At 43.1% G+C, this 19,016-nt stretch overlaps 1 protein-coding gene across 1 annotated transcript in view; it reads left to right on the top strand.

Moving 5' to 3' along the window:
* Positions 1 to 979: 979 nt before the first annotated feature.
* The window catches only part of DNAAF9 (dynein axonemal assembly factor 9), a 55,006-nt gene continuing 36,969 nt past the window's right edge, over positions 980 to 19,016 (top strand). The window contains exons 1-11 of the mRNA XM_075189712.1: positions 980 to 1,118; positions 11,389 to 11,468; positions 12,556 to 12,675; positions 12,759 to 12,883; positions 13,198 to 13,294; positions 13,677 to 13,783; positions 14,244 to 14,321; positions 14,541 to 14,639; positions 15,756 to 15,811; positions 17,195 to 17,330; positions 17,816 to 17,897. Of these exons, the coding sequence (XP_075045813.1) occupies positions 1,075 to 1,118; positions 11,389 to 11,468; positions 12,556 to 12,675; positions 12,759 to 12,883; positions 13,198 to 13,294; positions 13,677 to 13,783; positions 14,244 to 14,321; positions 14,541 to 14,639; positions 15,756 to 15,811; positions 17,195 to 17,330; positions 17,816 to 17,897 (1,024 nt within the window). The 5' untranslated portion in view covers positions 980 to 1,074. The remainder of the gene's footprint in view (positions 1,119 to 11,388; positions 11,469 to 12,555; positions 12,676 to 12,758; positions 12,884 to 13,197; positions 13,295 to 13,676; positions 13,784 to 14,243; positions 14,322 to 14,540; positions 14,640 to 15,755; positions 15,812 to 17,194; positions 17,331 to 17,815; positions 17,898 to 19,016) is intronic.

Raw genomic sequence — 19,016 nt, 5'->3', positions numbered from 1 at the left:
CACTCTTGCACAGTCCTAATTACTGCCCTGACAGGGGCAGGCTGGGCTGGGGGGCATTTGCCCCCCCCCCGGCTGGTCCAATAGTGGGCTACCTTGGGCTGGGTCACTGGACCACCTGCCAGGAGCAGGGTCGGATCAAGGGAAGGGAGGCCCCTGGGCTAAGGGTACTGTGAGGGCCCCCCCCCATGAGGAACCCCCGTGAGTTTACCTCCTGTTGTTCCACTCCCTGTAGCAATTACATGGCGCGCAGTAATCTCCTTACTGTGGAGATCTCGTGAGAGTGAGACTATAACTCATAGTCTCAGTCACTAGATCTCCTCGGTAAGGAGATTACTGCGCGCCGCGTATCTCCTACAGTGACATCAGGCAGCTAACAGCATAACATCTGCTGTTAGCTGCCTGCCATTCTCCTTGAACAGTGACAGCCGGAGCCGGGGGCAGGGACAGCCCCGACCTGGTAAATGCCGGTGGGCCCCCCAGCTGCCCGAGGCCCCTGGGCTGTAGCCCCTTTAGCCCTATTGTTAATCCGGCTCTGGCCAGGAGAGGTGGTAGTACAGCTTTAGTAACATATGGGACAGGGGATGTCATGCTGACATCCAGCGTCACCTTTACACATACTGGTGCACCAGAAAAAGTTACTATATCCCATATAGCAACTAATCACCTTCTAACTCATTTTTTTTAAATTGCATTTTACAAAATTGGAAGCCAATGCTCCATGGGTTCCCACAGGTCACTGCTTATTATCTATCAACCAGTTCTGATAAATGTGACGTAATATCGTGTAATAATAATAATAATAATAACATATTCTAACCTGTGAGTGACAGAGCCCTGGTCACATGACCGGCTGCCTGGAGCCTGCGAGAGGGGGGGGGACAACCTCGGGAACGCGCGCGCAGGAGCCAGCCCCGGGAGCGCGCTCCATCACAGAGACAGGAGGCGGGGACGCGCGGGGCCGGGAGAGAGGCGGGGACGCGCCCTGTGAGAGGTCAGGGGGACGGACGGGGTAACGGGGTATATGCTGAGATCGGGACACGGACACCGTGTGATCGGGACATCTGCAGCGGGATCATGTCCCTGAGGAGCCGGCACCAGAGCTGCCGCCCGGCTGTCAGGTATGGCTGATGCTGCATCATACCATTATATATATATATATATATATATATATATATATATATATATATATATATATCTGCATGGTCTAATAATCCTACTCGGCTGCATTGCTGTAACATCAGTGGGCTGGCTGTGGCTTGTTGTGGAACCACTAGTCCCAGCATGTCATATGCAGCCCAGTGAATGTGTTCATGGTGTGTTGGAGTAACATACACTGCATACATGTGTGGGTATATATTGTACCTATACAGAATTCAGGATTTGTGAAATATTTATGTTTTGCATGTGCATGCAGTTACATTACTATGCATATGTGTCTGTGTGATTGTGTGTAAGTATACACAGTGTATGATTTGTAGAATAATGTGTGTTATATGCAATTATGTCATGATGCATTTTTATATGATGTGTATAATAGTACAATGTGTGTGTATATGTATATATATATATTTCTGCTCTGCATTTGGTAATGTTAGTGCTGTTGTCGGTCCTGTTGCCTGGGAGCGTCAGACACATACAATGGGGCCACACACGGTGGTTTCAGCCTGCAGTTTAGCCAGTGGGTACCTGCCACAGGCAGCAGTCTGCCGGATTTGGTTGGTGCCAGCGACCAGGTCACAGGGGACCCCTGATGTTTGGTCATTGACTGATCAGAGTTCAGTTGCTACAAAGGTTCCAGTTGGGTACAGTGCTCTGACCTCTCACCGATGTCAGTACTTTCAGAGCGCGAATGTGTCAACATTTCAGAATAACGTCCTTTTGTTTGTCACAAACCAATTATTTCTTATGGTGTAAACATGGCACATAGCCGTCTACTTAATAAAAAAAACCAAATAGCATTATATGGCATTCTAGAAGGTAACAGGACCTGGTCAGTATATGTGCGAATGCACTTTGGCTCAGTGGTTAGCACTTCTGCCTCACAGCGCTGGGGTTATGAGTTCAAATCCCGACCATGGCCTTATCTGTGTGGCGTTTGTATGTTCTCCCCGTGTTTGCGTGGGTTTCCTCCTGGTGATTAGGTTTTCTCCCACACTCCAAAAACATACTGATAGGTTAATTGGCTGCTATCAAAAATTGACCCTAGTCTGTCTGTATGTATATGTCTGTGTGTGTGTGTGTGTGTGTGTGTGTGAGAGTCTATATTAGGGAATTTAGACTGTAAGCTCCAATGGCGCAGGGACTGATGTGAATGAGTTCTCTGTAGAGCGCTGCGGAATCAGTGGTGCTATATAAATAAATGATTATGATGATGTTTTAAGTGTTAGACATTTTCTGTTTTGATTGCTGGATGTAAACATATTTTAGTGTCTTGTATAACAGAGTCTGATTTTCCTGCCTGTAAAAGGCCTTGGCCTGGGATTGTTTTGGATTGGGAGGCCTGGATACCAGGGAGGGGAGGGCTGGAGGAAGTCATCAATTAACGGAATCTGAGTCTTGCTGGCTGAGCTCATCCACCCCCCTCCCCTCCGGCTGCTTGAGAAATGTAAGAGGCTGAAGGAAAATGTCTTCCCATGGGTGACAGCCATTGGTTAGGAAATCATTCCTCCTCCACCACCTTTTTGGTTTTTGAATAGCTAAAGGTCATACAGTTCCCTGCCTGGCACTATGTCAGCAGCTGACTCCAGAAAGGGGTTTTCCTGTGATCTCGGCACTGATAACAATAAGCAGATTGTTCGGCTATGTATTCCAGGGCATGGGATGGGAACAACATGGTCTAAAAGGCTTTATTGTTGTCAGTTGCTGGAGTCTGAAATGCAGAAGTAGCTGAGGTATGCCATAGGGGGGGATCAGGGCTGGGAACGGCCCATACTAGGGGATATAAAGTCAGTGGTGTCCCAGCTTTTGTGCTATAGATGGGTAGAACAAGACTCCATTCAGTGTAGTCAGATTGGATGGTCCCGCTGAACATGTGAAAAGCGCATTAGAAACGCATGTGGACTCTCGACGCACAGGGCGGAGACTCCGTTGGTTATTTTTAAGTCTTATATGTACTTCCCTCAACATTCGCTCTGTGTCACTATATTACACTTAAAGGCACGTGTAACACGTTTATATGTGACTGCCGTTCATACATGAAGCTTGTTTTGTTGCGAAACCCTACCCTGATCACATGCAAATGTTATATTACAGTTCTATGCAAACGTTTCTTGTAGTTACAAAGAGAATTTCTGTTCTTGTTTTTATTATCAGACATGTTTCAGGGACTGGCAGGGACAGTGTATTATCAGACACATGTAAAGGACAGTGTATTATCGGACACATCATCATCATCATTTATATAGCGCCACTAATTCCGTAGCGCTGTACAGAGAACACACTTGCATCAGTCCCTGCCCCATTGGAGCTTACAGTCTAAATACCCTAACATACACATACACATAAACATAAACAGAGAGAGAGACTAAGGGCAATTTAATAGCAGCGAATTAACCTACCAGTATGTTTTTGGAGTGTGGGAGGAAACCGGAGCACCCGGAGGAAAGCCACGCTAATACGGGCAGAACATACAAACTCCTCACAGATAAGGCCATGGTCGGGAATTGAACTCATGACCCCAGCGCTGTGAGGCAGAAGTGCTAACCACTGAGCCACCGTGCTGCCCATGTCTTTTGTTTATGGCCTTCGCTGCTTTGTAAGAGATAACAATCTGGTTGGTGAGAGGTCAGGCGGATCAGTATTTATTCAACGCTCAGATTGTTTTCACCTGACTTCATTTAAGTTAATCCTGTTTTGAGCTCTTTGACCAGGGGGTACCCAAACTTCTGCATACACCTATGTAATGTTCTATCTGCCTGCGATGGTTACTGGCATCAATGTAATATTCCCGTGAGCAGCCTCTGCCATTATTACTGCGTGACAGGTGTTTGATAATTCCACATATAATTATGTTTTACTATGAAAGAAGGAAGTGGGCCAAATAGTCTGTAATCCTGTGCCATAATGTCATTGACAATGTTCCAGAATGATTATACCTTTATAGCTTTAAATGTGTAATTACAGCTGGTTGTGAAAATACAACATTCTGCATGATCAAACATGTATAGGATCACCTGTGTTAAAGATACCGCTCTTCTTATATTAACTTCATACTAGAATGGGTTTTAAAGATTTATTCTGTTGTGTACTTGTCCAACCCCCAATCCCTTTTTTCAATACCCCCCCCCCTCCAGTTTAGTTTAGAAAAACAATTAGAAGCAATAATGTTTGATGTTGAAATATGTTTATTGTACTCTCATCAATAAATGATTCATGTCTATTTGGGGACCAATATTCCCTATTTTGTGGTGCAATTTAGCTGTGTCCTGTTCTGGTTGAATGCACCTCAGGGAAACAGAAAGCGGGTGCCAAGATATATTTGGTTAAATTTACGGAACTGGTTCCAGAGTAGTTCTTGCAGTCTCCTATCATCTCCTATGGTCTCTTATCCTGATCATTGATTTATTTGGCTTCACACATTGAAGGTCCAGTAGGATGAAGTGTGGCTGATTGTCTCTGGGCTTGAGCTGCCGGATAACGTCATTGCGGACTGTTTCCTTGAAGCTGATTGGTTGTCTGCCATGCCTGGATATGATCCTATCGTATCCCAGAAAAGATTCCGCTGTTTTTCCTGATTTCTCCAGTAGGGGGCAGCGTTCTATTATACTCTTTCCTTGATATTTCATTTTTTGGGCTCCATACTGGAGAGAGATAGGGGGCTACACACTAGCAGTGGGGATATTTTGTCTGTAAGGACCTCATACCCACTGGCATTGTTGAGGTGATTGGAGGAAACGTTAATTCCTGAATGTGTTTACATGCGGTAATCACAAGTGGATGGTACACAGTGTGTTCGGAAAAACACCCCCAAACACAACGCACCCTAATGCTGTTAGGAACACCAGTTGTATGGGGACATTTATAACAATGGGTGTATGTTTACATGTGTTGTGTTAAATGCAAGTAAAACACATGTGCGTTAGGCCTTATACCGCGTGAAACATCTGCAAGTAGTTTTAGTTTGATTGACAGTTGGAAACCTCGCAGAGGTCCAGTGATTATGTGCACTTGTAGGACTGCTGGTTGCATGCATCTCCTTTCTGGAATCAGAGGCATAATTATACACAGGTTATAGAAATCAATTCCATATGGAGCCGTGTCTCAGCATTTCACCATTTCAGGATTATGAAACTTTTAGGATTTTTTAATTTAACCACCCTGCCGAGAATTTGGCCGTGATCACGAGCCTGCAGGCAGCAGTCTGAGATGGCTGCACTAAAATCATCTTCTCACAAATATCTACACACTAAGGATAGTGTTATTTAGGAGATCCCCTGAGTCTCCTCTTGGTTCAGCTGCTGGACCCATTGATTCTTTGCTGTTGCCATATCTGCCTCCTTGGTGGCAGCATGGGGAAGAATTCTGGTTCTTTTCAGCAGCAGGCATGAAACCAAATAAAACCAGAAGCAACAGACAGCTCCTCCGAGCTGGTGGATAAACACAAGATTGCAGCACGGAAGCTGCAGCCTGCCAAGATCCAGCAGAGGTTTGGTTACTGGACGCGGTGAAAGACCGTTATGGTTACCGGCAGCTGACTTTTTATATGTTTCTTCAATGATCAGTTCATCTTTTATGTCTTGACCTATCGCTGTCTCTCCTGATTCCAATCTTATCCACCTACTGGTCTCTGCACAGAGGTGCCAGTCACCAATGGCTGTAATATTATTGGTGGCGGATAATGCTTCCGTATAACAGCTAGAACTGTTATTCCTCTACCTTATATATTTGTGTCATGATCCCCTCCATGTATGGCGCTGTGTAATATTTTATAAAGCATAATAAGTGATGTAGGCTAAAATAAACATAATAATTACATACTGAGATAAATAGAGATAAAAAAATACATTGTAAATTCTGTAATGGGTAATTTTTTAGAGAATAATTTTTTATATTTATTTTTTCTCACCTGGTTAGAAGACAGAACCTGGTAAAAAACTTACTGGCTTGAGAATTTTTATATTTCATTCCAAAACAATACGTCAGGTTTGTTTGTAAGTTGAAAGATAAAGGATGTTTTATTATTGTCAAGCTCAGTTTACATGACGTTTTTTATCATTTTATGACTTTTAAAGACTTTGTCCTTTTGATTTTATTATGTTTAAAGCTGCACCACCACCTAGGATATGTTAGGAACTAGCCAGGTGCCAGGGAGCTGGCCATTATAATACTGCACTTTGTTTCCTTTTGTGGGATGATGAGACATCCCAGCACTGTGAAACAGAAGAGTCTACGTATTTCCCTCACGAGGATTACGTTCTTCTTCTTTGCGGCTGAAACAAACTTATGCACAACATCCACTAACATTTACACACAATTAGCGGACTGTTAGCGGCTGAAAGCGTTGCAGATTTGTTTAACCATTTAAGGACCACTCTGGTTTATAACATGCTACTATAGTAATAACTTTCACTGGACAGAATAGATTTGATATAAAGGTGATCATGTTGGGGGGGGGGGGAGGTTTTTCTACTATTCTCACAAGTAATGCGGCCTGCGGACTGTTACCGTTAGTGCGGTAATTTACCGTGGACTTCTGTTCGCGGCTCTCCAGAACTGCGAGCAACACTGTGTTGAAATTACCTTACTAACAGTAACACTAATTACTCGTGGGAATAACATGGCCCAGTGTTTAGTTTTTAGAGACTATGTGTAGAAGGTCTTAAGCCGGGTACACACTTTCAGCCGATCTGCGGGCCAATCACGCGATAAACGACCGCTCGGCCTATATTGCAATAGTGTGTACGCTTCAACGATGAATGGTTATCCTTCCAAAGCACATTGTATCGTTTCATTTGATTTTATAAACAAACTAAAAATCTCCTTCAACAATGGAACGGTGGCTCAGTGGTTAGCACTTCTGCCTCACAGCACTAGGGTCATGAGTTCGATTCCCGACCATGGTCTTATCTGTGTGGAGCTTGTATGTTCTCCCCGTGTTTGCATTTGTTTCCTCCGGGTGCTCCGGTTTCCTCCCACAATCCAAAAACATACTAGTAGGTTAATTGGCTGCTATGTATGTCTGTGTGTGTGTGTTAGGGAATTTAGACTGTGAGCTCCACTGGGGCAGAGACTGATGTGAGTGAGTTCTCTGTACAGCGCTGCGGAATTAGTGGCGCTATATAAATAAATGGTGACGATGGAACAATGTCGTTCCAATCCTGCAGTGTGTAAGCACTCGAGAGCAACAGTGTCCATAGATCTCTATGGAGTGTGCAGAGTCATGATCTTTTCAGCAGACGGTTTTGACAAATGAGGAGCACAGATCTGAGGGTAAATCTTGTAAAATGTGTATAGTGTGTACACATGGATCGGCACGCTGATCGGGACTTTGTCATTGGTAAAATTGTTAAAGATCTAGCATCAGAATATCACAGGCCAGAGATTCAGTACTACATGAAGTATTGAGCTTTCTATTGGCAAAAGAACCATTTACAAAAAAAGGTGCATTTATAGGGAAATTATGGCATATTGCAACACTAAGCTCACACAATTGGAGATAACCTAACACATGTGGAAGATGAGAAGTATATAATGGGGACCATATTCCTTCTGAGATCGCTCCTGAATTAAGTGGTTACTAAACAAACGTTTGATCATGAGAATGGGACATTTACTACAGCATGTGTGCATTGAGTTGTCTTTGTTCAGCTTGTCATTGGACTTTGTCCTCCTGATTAGTATGGGGAATTGCGGTCATTATTATCAAGTGATAACATTGTAGTGATTTGGCAAATGTGGGACTTTTTAAGCAATAAGTGACATGCAAAACACCCATTATTTACAAAGAATGTCATATTTGGTGTAACTTCTGACCAGATTTATTCTACAACCTCATTCTCCGATTTGTTAATTTAGTTACAGTCTTTTCCCCTTGTTATCTGTATTGAGGTGTTCGTTTCATCCCGGGGAGCTGCTCGTCCCTTCTTCCACAAGTTGATGTGATTGGTCCCAGTAATCTCATCATTAGACATCACCTCTAGCAGAATGAGCGCCGTATGCCGCTGTGTGTACGTGTCACAGTGACAGTATATAGACACGTCATGGATATTGGAGTTGTGCTAACGGTGTGGTTTGAAATCCGTTACCTGTATCCCAGTCGTCTGATGCCTCCTATTTACAATATATAATTTAGCTGTCACACTCGTCTTACCTGTAATAAATGTGTCACAATACAGCTCCTTATATATAGCTTTAAACTGGTACTGCCTGGTTTTCAGTTCAGGGGGTATATTTACTAAACTGCGGATTTGAAAAAAGTGGAGATGTTGCCTATAGCAACCAATCAGATTCTAGCTGTCATTTTGTAGAATGTTGTAAACAAATGATAACTAGAATCTAATTGGTTGCTATAGGCAACTTCTCCACTTCAAACCTGCAGTTTAGTAAATATACCCCTAGGAGAAGGAAACATTGAGATATATTGAGGGATTGAAGAGGAAGGGTATGTACGGTTCTTTATAGAAGTGGTGATAGATCCAGCAGGGGTGCCGGGTACTGGATGGATGCGTGGGAGACACATACGGCTATTGTTAAGGCTTATTATTAAACCCCCTCCCACACCCCAATAAAAGGAACTGAAATGAGCAGCCCATATGTATTGTTCTTTTATCCCATGTTTCTATATTGACAGCCATGTAGGGCACAGTTGGCTCATTGCACTACTAGTATTACATCACAGGAGTACTTTACATTATTATCATGTTATGACTTGTGATGGCAGACGGGTTTATCGCTATAATCATATGCTGGCTGTATCATTCATATCAATTACCTAATCCTTACATGCCAGGGAATGCCGTGTTTCCATGTCCTATTTCACTGTTTATAGATATCTTGTTTTAATCTCTGTCATACTCGCTTTGTATGCATTTGCTGATATTTTACATGTACAAGAGGGCAGTAAAATATGCTTTAATGTATCGTTCTTTTTCTTCTTATCCTCTGTACATTTAGGGCTAGATTTACTAAGCTGCGGGTTTGAAAAAGTGGGGATGTTGCCTATAGCAACCAATCAGATTCTAGCTTTCATTTATTTAGTACTTTCTACAAAATGACAGCTAGAATCTGATTGGTTGCTATAGGCAACATCCCCACTTTTTCAGACCCGCAGCTTAGTAAATCTAGCCCTTAGTCTTTTATCTGTATATTGTAACAATGGCCACAGGTAATAGAACACAGACACAAATCTAATGTGCGACTATCCAAAATGATTGGAATGTAATGTAATTGGCTGCTCAGGTAGTCACTGCTAAACGGTTCCCAATAATCTCACGGTTGTGCAGATAGCGTCATCACACAGCGCCTCTCATCCTACGTGATCAGTGGCTGATCAGATTTCCGTTGTGTAGGTTGGGATCCGCACACACTGCTGATTGGTGGATCGGTACGGCTGAATTCAACAAACTGACCAACCAAAACCACATGGGCGTCTGAAGTGTCCGAGATGTAGCTGGGTATAGGTTACATTAGGCCAGGATTATTTATTAATGGTGCAATTTTGTTGCTGCTATTTTCTGACGTGCACTAGAAAGGCAAATGCTGATTGCTTTTAATGGCTTAGTGCAAATTTACCCTGATTTGCAATGTTGGTAAATAACCCTCAATCGTACATGTGCAGGGCCCAGATGTCAGCTGGGGCATGAAATAATTATTAATTATTTTAATAATGAAATAAATATTTTATATACATTGCTTTGGTCTACGAATATAGCATTTGTTTTTAATGCTTTTATTCTGTTAGCAAGTGGTTAGATGTATAGCGATAAGATAGCAGCAATCTGACTCTCACCCTTTAACTAATAGACCCCATGTCCTTTGCTTTACCCTGGTGGCTCACAGTATATAGGGCTTTAATACCGTACAGAGAATGTGTAGTGAGTCCTGTGTAGGTCATATGAGCCACAGATCATGTGTCTGAGTAACGTTACATATAATTAGAGCCATTACCCGGGCCGCAAAGCCAAACCCAGGTAGATTTGTGTACATAACTAGCCAACACGTTGCCCCATGCATCAATCTGCGAGAGCCATCAGACCAGCCATTCCTCTGCTAATAGTCCACTGCAGCAGCCAGTCACCACTCCATGCCAGCGGTTTTGAATTTAATATGTTCTTAGCCTTTAATCAAAGCTCCAGATTACATTGACTAATTGGAGACTCCTGTATAATTAAAATAATTATGATGAGCGACGCTCGTTCAGAATGACTGTACCTCTTAATTTCTGCTAAATTCAGTAGAGTCCAAACATGACTGTGACTGTCTCTGAATTATGCATTTACTAGGATTCGATTTATGCTGCATTATGTATGGGACAAGCGCATACATTATAAATGAGTGGAAGCTAACACATAGGTGTTTTCTCACGTTAATGAAACGCTTAAGGAATTATTCCCTAAGGTGTGTTGCAATCTGAGCCTGGGTAATCGTTGTTTACTCAGACGCCCTACAGGAATCATATGATGCTGTCCCTGTGTGCCATGTTCCTCTCTTCTGAAATTTTGTATAATATCTCATTCTTCCCGTTTCTGCTGTATGATGTCTGTCGATGTAGCGGCTTCTGCATATGCGGAGATCTTTGAATATCCCTTAGGGAGGAGGTGGTAGCATCTGGTGTAATTTACAGAGCAGTTTTATTAGGATATACGGCTGTGATTTAGTACATGATGTAGGACAGAAGTGTTGCATTGCGGCTTCTATTCACCTCTATGATTTATTATGCATTTTTTCTAGTGTGATTGCTCCAGCAGCACAGCAACCAATCCACTATTAGCTTTTATCTGTCCAGTGCCGGCCAGACAATGAAAGCAACCGTGTGATTGGTTGGTATGGTTTTAGTGCAGGTTGAGTGTAAGATGTATGTAGAATTTCCAGACAATGTTGTGTTCGCTACTGACGTTCTTGTTCATCCCTCAGCAGAGTTATTTTTGATTAAACTAGTGATGGTTTTACACCTGTCAATACTTTTGTCAGGAAATAAATGTTTGTACGTGTATCGCCCCTTTCATCACTTGGTAGGTTCCTGTTGGTTACTAGCAAAGTATAAAGTGGAACGTACCACATGTCTGTTCTAGGGTCGGCTAGAACCATAGCGTATGTCTAAGGGTTTTCCTTTCAGCTATAAGCTTTTACATGATGTGTAAGGACAATATGAAGGGCATTGTGTTTGTTCTGTAAAGCTCTTATTCTCCAGGATCTTTTCATCTTTCTGTTGTATGTCTTATTTACCTGCAGCTGCAGCCGTCTAAGGAGAATACAAGAAATCCTCACACACTCCAGCAAATCAACTCCGGACGGCATCCTCTGTATACTGGGTAAGTGACTGCAATGAATACTGTATTAGCCCAGAGCAAGTATCCCTATTTTGTACACTCCTGGGAGTATATTTACTAAACTGCGGGTTTAATATAATACAGACCATATTACTAGCGTTTTATGTATCCAACATACTAGTACAGCTTGTACCCAACACAGTAAAACCTGCCTGAGCACCCACCTCTGATGCAGGAGAAGACATGGGAGTATATTTACTAAACTGCGGGTTTGAAAAAGTGGAGATGTTGCCTATGGCAACCAATCAGATTGTAGCTGTCATTTTGTAGAATGCACTAAATAAATGAAAGCTAGGATCTGATTGGTTGCTATAGGCAACATCTTCACGTTTTCAAACCCGCAGTTTAGTAAATATATACCCCCATGTCTTCTCCTGCATCAGAGGTGGGTGCTCAGGCAGGTTTTACTGTGTTGGGTACAAGCTGTACTAGTATGTTGGATACATAAAACGCTAGTAATATGGTCTGTATTATATAAAATATTTTCAGCAGCCGTTTGCAGGTCATTGTTGGGAATGATCCACTTTAGATAGGAGCAGTATATAGAAGATGCGGCTCTCTGGCTGTTGTAACACAATATATCGGATGAAAGGCACCTGCCATTATCTCACTTCTTCTCATTAATTTGCTATAGTCATGTAATGCTGGTTTCTATGCTGTTTGGTGGCAGTTCTCTCTTTATATCATGAATTGAATCACATATAATTTGGATCCAGCAGGCCTTGCCTTTTACAATGATGTAATTTAGTAGAGATTTAATGACAGGTAGAGGACTGTAAACAAGTATAGTTCCCCCACACAGATTATTCTGTAGAGAGGCCTGGGGGTAAATGTATTATGCTCCGATTTCTGCAACTCGACGATATTCAGCGAGTTTGACAGCTGAATTTAAAACAACAATGTCTTTTAAGGGCAAGTTTTGCCCTTTAAAGACATTGCAGAATTGCAGAAATTGGAGACATTGCAGAAATCGGAGCATAATACATTTACCCCCTGGTCTGTGCATGTTACACAGCCCTGACTTGTGTTGATTTGTTCGACAGTTTGCTTATCAGAGTTTGGTTTCCAGGGATCGACAGCCGCTACAATGAAGGATGCCTGGAGCTGGCCAATTATCTGCTCTTTGACTTGTACAGCCACAGAAACGCTGAGTTTGAAAGGACCGGCTTCCCGGAGGAAGTTCTCGATGGTGAGATGATCATAAGTGTCTCAGGCGATGTTCTCGTCTCCCTGGAAGATATGTAATCATTGCTTCCCTGTTTCCTCTCTTAGATCTTATTATCTTAGTAAAAGCAGACAGCGTCCACCTGTACTGTAATCCTGTGAACTATACCTACCTGCTACCGTTCCTGAGCTGCTGGAGGAACCTGCATTTCCACTGTATGACTGAAAACGAGGTATGCATTATCTTCATAGCTCCTCAAGGGGGCAGCAACATGAGGGATAGATGCAATTGGCTATTAAGGACCACTAAAGATTATATTTCCACCGCCCCGACATAAGCCACCTCCCCTGCCCCTCTTCTACAAGGCTTCAGGGAGAAGGACTGCTGGGCTAACACTCACCCAAAAGTAAGATGGAACACATGTTCAGCTAGTCCCGTGACCATGCAGAAACCCTGCCCTTGTGATGAGCTGACAGTCGCTATAATTAGTATACCACCTTGTGTACCTGAAGGCTTTAATAATGAAGGGGTTTTTATTTTTTGCAGTATGAAGATGAGGAAGCAGCAGAAGAATTCAAAATCGCTAGCTTTGTCAATATGGTCCGAGACTGCAGCTGCATTGGCATTCCTTACAGCTTCCAAGGTGAATCTCCCGAACTGCGAAATGTCGAATGATTTATTAAAGTGTGCTGAACACGTATCTCCATCAAGACTAGCAAATACGACCTTCCTTTTACAAAACGTGTTGCCGAGAGGCGTACATCAGTGTTTGAGTAATAAGCTGCCAGTAAGCGCCTGTTGCAGAATCTGACATTACTGGCTGATCTACCTGGCGTTTACTTAGTGTGATGCTGCGCGGACAACACTCTGACATCCCGCGCTCATATATTTACGGCATGTGAGTCGGTGACGCCAGTGTGGCACGTTATCTCGTCACCGACGCGTTGCCGCATTACACCTTATATTCCCTCTGTCCGTATACAACCTGTTACACAGTGTAACTGCCTACCTGCTGTCATCCTCAGGTCACCTGCAGATGTTCGACATGTTTATTGTGGAGAAGTGGCCGATCGTGCAGGCGTTTGCGTTAGAGGGCATTGGTGGCGGCGGTTTCTTTACAATGAAATACGAGGTACGTGACCTCTTATAGTATTCCTGTACTTTAATAACATTTTCATCCCCTCTTGTCCAGTGTCTGATCTTCAAACAACTTGTACTCGTCCTGTCATCATTATGTGTCTATAATGAACTGCTAGTGTCTGTCTCCCTCTTATATATTTTCCCTTTCTCTCTCTTACCCTCTCCCTTCCTCTCTGTTTATTGTCCCTGTGTCTCAGGGATTTGGTGAGAGGGTGGGGGCAACATGTACACTTGGTGCTTAGAACCCAGTGTTGGTGTTATGAAGGAGAAGGAAGACTTCTGCCCCCCGCCTCCTGCTCTGTTGGGTAAGGAGCGATGTTACGGTGTGTTGTTATTTGTTGTTCACCCCCCTGGGGAACATTGCATGTAACACAACAATGGCAGGGAGGAGATAGTGGCTGCGGGGCCGGTGTTACGTCTGTGTGATTGTCTCTCCATCCTGTATCTTGCAGCTGATGGACGTGAGCGAGTCTCTATGGAGGGCATACAGCGTCATGGATCCTGTGTCTCTAGAGGCGCTGCTGATGGAGGTGAGGTTCTCCGGCTTCATTTCATGTCAGCTGGGGTACATAGAGCTTTATCATCTATACACCTACAGCTGTGGTGTGTTAAGGGGGGTTACAGATTGCTGGAGTTACTCCCAAACTACAAATACCGTCCAATAGACACTAAGAAAAACTCTTTTAATGAAAACATTTTAGCTTTTGTGGCCGTTCCAGCTATACTAACGCTCCTGCGTGGTGTTGTAGGATCTTATTGCCTTCCAGCATCAGTGGAGCGGCTTCCTATCAAACTACGAGACTGAGATTCCCTTTCTCCTGGAGCTGTCAGAGTCTCAGGCTGGAGAGGTACGGTGTCTGTTATACCTGTGTATATAACCCTAATTAATGGTCCCATCCTTAATAGCTGAATGTGTGTCTCTGTGTTTCCTCCTCGGTAAGGAGAGGAACATTTATCATATTATTATTATTATTATTATTATTATTATTATTATTATTAGTGTTGTTTATATAGCACCAGCATATTCTGTAGCGCTGTACAATTGAGATATGATTTGTAGTAGTAGTGGCTTCAATTATACAATGAGATTCTAAAGCTCTGTAAATGGCTATGTTTGAGTCTGTTATGAATCTAGAGCACATCAAGAGATGCATGTGGTTTCAGGCACTGGTATCCTTGTGTAATACAGTGGGTACTCTCTAGCACAGTATTATATGGTGCTAATCACGTAGTAGACAGTGTATTGAGATTGCAGTATACACATTATACTCTGACTCACAATATGTTTTATATTTCTTCATATATTGATATTTATGCTGCATACTTTATGGCTGAGGATGTATTCATGCCTTGTGTCCTGCATGAACTATTGATAGTGTTGTGTATGAGGTCACTCATATTACACATTAGAACACACGGACTCACAGAATCATTGTGCCCGCCTGCCTGCGAGCCTCTCAGCCTAGTGCAGTTCAGAAATCCCAGCTCATTTTCCTTCACGTCACTATGGGAGGCGAGGAAATGTGAGTGAAGACTTTAATTAAAAAAAAAAAAAAACCCCTCGGACACGCGATGTCTCCGCAGACACATCCAATTGAATTACCCCCATTGTATCCTTATTCAGAGCTATATTGTTCTCAGAAAATAACTGCGCGTTTTTGGTTCTGATAATATCAGCAGATACCTCTCTGATTACAGTGATCTCTTTTCTTTCATATTTTCTTTCATATATTAAATCAATTTCACAAGGACACATGATAAAGGATTGTTTGATTTGTAACCAGTGTATTAATAAAGCTTGTGTATGAACATCCTTGTAATATCTGCGGCCAGCGTCATCTGTACTCTGGTTTTCTGTTCTTTCATGTATATTGAGGATTGTAAGACCTAATGATATTAATTTTGTGTGTTCCGTCTTTTTCTTTTTTTTCTTTTCTTTTACATCTTTCAAAATTTGACTCTAGCCTTTACGAAGTTATTTCAGCCACGGGATGCTCTCCAGCCACATTGCAGATAACAGGTATGTTTCAGGATATTTAGCTTATTTTAAAGGGGATGTTCCACCCAAACCCCAGTATTCCGCAGTCTTTTGTCCTCATCTGGGGAAAATCATTGACCTCCTCAACCACTAGTATGGTGCAGACCTCCCTCTATATACTGGTGACCTCTGCTAGCGACTGGCTGTTCTCTGTAGCAGTAGCACAAAGTACAGCCTGGTACTGATTGAACAAGGACACTGGTGTGCAGCCCTGGGCCAGCTATCACTTTGGTCCCTGGGCCACGAACTAGCTGTCTTTTTTTTTTTTTTTTTTTTTTTTTTTTATTATTATTTTATTTCAAATAAATTTTTCTTATTGAAAGAATAGCATTTTTGTTTTACAAAAAACAAAAACATAGAAATAAACCAAAATGCTAAACACTGGGCACTGCAAACTCACAAGTAGAGAATGATATCTTCAAAATAATAAAGCAAGAATAAAAAAAAAAAGTTTTTTCCAAATGCTGTAAAATATCTATCTATAGCACATACAAAATATATACCGTATTTCCCCATGTATAAGACGCACCTTTTCCCCCCAAATTTTGGGTCTAAAAAAAAGGTGCGTCTTATACACTGCAAGTCTTACTTACCTCAATGAAGAAGCCGGCACCTGGATGTGAGAGAGGAGTCCTCGCTGGCTGTATGGAATAGCGTGTCCCCGCTGGCAGGAGCCATCCCTATGCGAGCTTTAACCCAGCGATTTATGAGGAGCAGTGGGGGTAACTTGCACTAGAAGCTCCAGTGATGAGGTGCTGACTCCGATCGATCCGGGTGAACCGGAAGTCCCGCCGCGTAATCGGAAGTAGCGGGTCCGCCTGGCTGTTCCAACTCCACCGGAAACAGGCCACAATTGCCGTGATAGGTGCTCCGAGAGGTAAGGCACTCAGCTAGGAGCCACCAGGGCCAGGGGGGACTCTCAGAAGGCGGGGGCACCCGGGAATCTGGAAACCGCCAGGAGGGCAGCATGCTCAGAGCATCAGATGGCGCGGGACGTCCAGCCGGCAGTGGGAGACCCCAGTTGTCTCAGGAAGCTTTTTTTGCATTTTGGGCCCCAAAATTAAGGTGCGTCTTATACATGGGTGCGTCTTATACTTGGGGAAATACGGTAATCTCAATAGCCACGCACTAGCTGTGGCTTCGGTCCCCCCCCCCCTGGCCACGCGCCAGCTGTGGCGTCGGTCTTGGCCGGGGGCCAGCTGTGGCTTTAGCCCCTTTGTAACTACTTGTGTGTCCTGTGTCCAGCCTGTTCTGTGGCCCTCTGCTTCCCTGTTACCCTCCGTACATTGTACAGCTCTGACCTATGTCTGTGTAACGTGTTATCCCAGCTGAGTGGCCTTGTCTAATGATGGGATTTCCATCCAGTCCCTGCAGGCAGCCCTTCGTCCTGTTTGGCAGTCACTCCACCAGAGAGAACTTGATGCCTGGCAGCTTTATCTTCCCGTCTGAAGGTCACCTGGTCAGGAACACGGGTCCCGGAGGCAGCACCGCCAAACACATGGTAGAGGAGATTGTGTAACCATGAACCTCGTTGTGAGGATGTGTTCTAGGCCCATCTATTCCAGGGTTGTCATATAAAGCTTTGTCGACTGCAGTTCCTGAAACCTCATGATAGATCTGTTCATACAAAAAGAGCTGTAAAGATTGTGCGAGTTTACATGTGTGTACAATTAGCATGTTCAGATTTTCATGAGTGTATAGAGATGTCATTTGTGTGTGTTGTTATATATTTTGGCACATGGGGGCTGTATGAGAGACGTGTAGTATGACTTAAGTCAAAAGGTCCAGTTTTGAGTGGCACCAAAAGTTTCTTACCCTGAGGGCTGCTCCTGGATGGCGTTGACACCAATACCTGTCTGCCCTCCTGAATAATGACTACATGCAGGGACCTTTATTGTTAGGTCTCCTTTGTAAGAATACTCACATGTAATCGATGTGTCTCTATCTGCATGTGACATGTTAAATCTACATGTGTTGTGTTAACAGGTGGTGCAGTGTGTCTCTCCTAAGGGCCCCTTAGCCTGTTCTCGGACCTACTTCTTTGGCAGCACACACGTCCCTTACTTGGGTGAGTTAAACATTTGAAACTTTTTTTTTTCCTCTTTGCATTGATGTTTTTAACAAATATGGCTCCCGCTGCTTTCATTGTATTTACAATGAGTGGTCGGTACTATTCTAGGGTCTGGTTTATACCAGAAGCATTAGTTATAACTATCAGTCTTATGCTGACAAAGCATCATTTATTCTCCTGTCTTCAGATTGCTGAGGATCATTCAGGATCTAGTGACCTGGTCATGTTGTGGGTGCAGTGTCCTATGTCTGTATACAGTGTAATAGAATTGTATTATGATCATGTCCAGTTGTCAGGTCATGTTGGAGGTGTAGTGTCCTATGTCTGTATACAGTGTAATAGAATTGTATTATGATCATGTCCAGTGGTCAGGTCATGTTGGAGGTGTAGTGTCCTATGTCTGTATAGAGTGTAATAGAATTGTATTATGATCATGTCCAGCGGTCAGGTCATGTTGGGGGTGTAGTGTCCTATGTCTGTATAGAGTGTAATAGAATTGTATTATGATCATGTCCAGTGACAGGTCATGTTGGGGGTGTAGTGTCCTATGTCTGTATAGAGCGTAATAGAATTGTATTATGATCATGTACAGTGGTCAGGTCATGTTGGAGGTGTAGTGTCCTATGTCTGTATAGAGTGTAATAGAATTGTATTATGATCATGTCCAGTTGTCAGGTCATGTTGGAGGTATAGTGTCCTATGTCTGTATACAGTGTAATAGAATTGTATTATGATCATGTCCAGTGATCAGGTCATGTTGGAGGTATAGTGTCCTATGTCTGTATACAGTGTAATAGAATTGTATTATGATCATGTCCAGTTGTCAGGTCATGTTGGGGGTGTAGTGTCCTATGTCTGTATAGAGTGTAATAGAATTGTATTATGATCATGTCCAGTGACAGGTCATGTTGGGGGTGTAGTGTCCTATGTCTGTATAGAGCGTAATAGAATTGTATTATGATCATGTCCAGTGGTCAGGTCATGTTGGAGGTGTAGTGTCCTATGTCTGTATAGAGTGTAATAGAATTGTCCAGTGGTCAGGTCATGTTGGGGGTGTAGTGTCCTATGTCTGTATAGAGTGTAATAGAATTGTATTATGATCATGTCCAGTGGTCA

This window comes from Mixophyes fleayi, chromosome 1, assembly GCF_038048845.1.
Source record: "Mixophyes fleayi isolate aMixFle1 chromosome 1, aMixFle1.hap1, whole genome shotgun sequence".
NCBI lineage: Eukaryota > Metazoa > Chordata > Amphibia > Anura > Limnodynastidae > Mixophyes > Mixophyes fleayi.
Note: the sequence above shows the minus strand (reverse complement) of the source record. Positions and strands in the feature narration are given on the sequence as shown.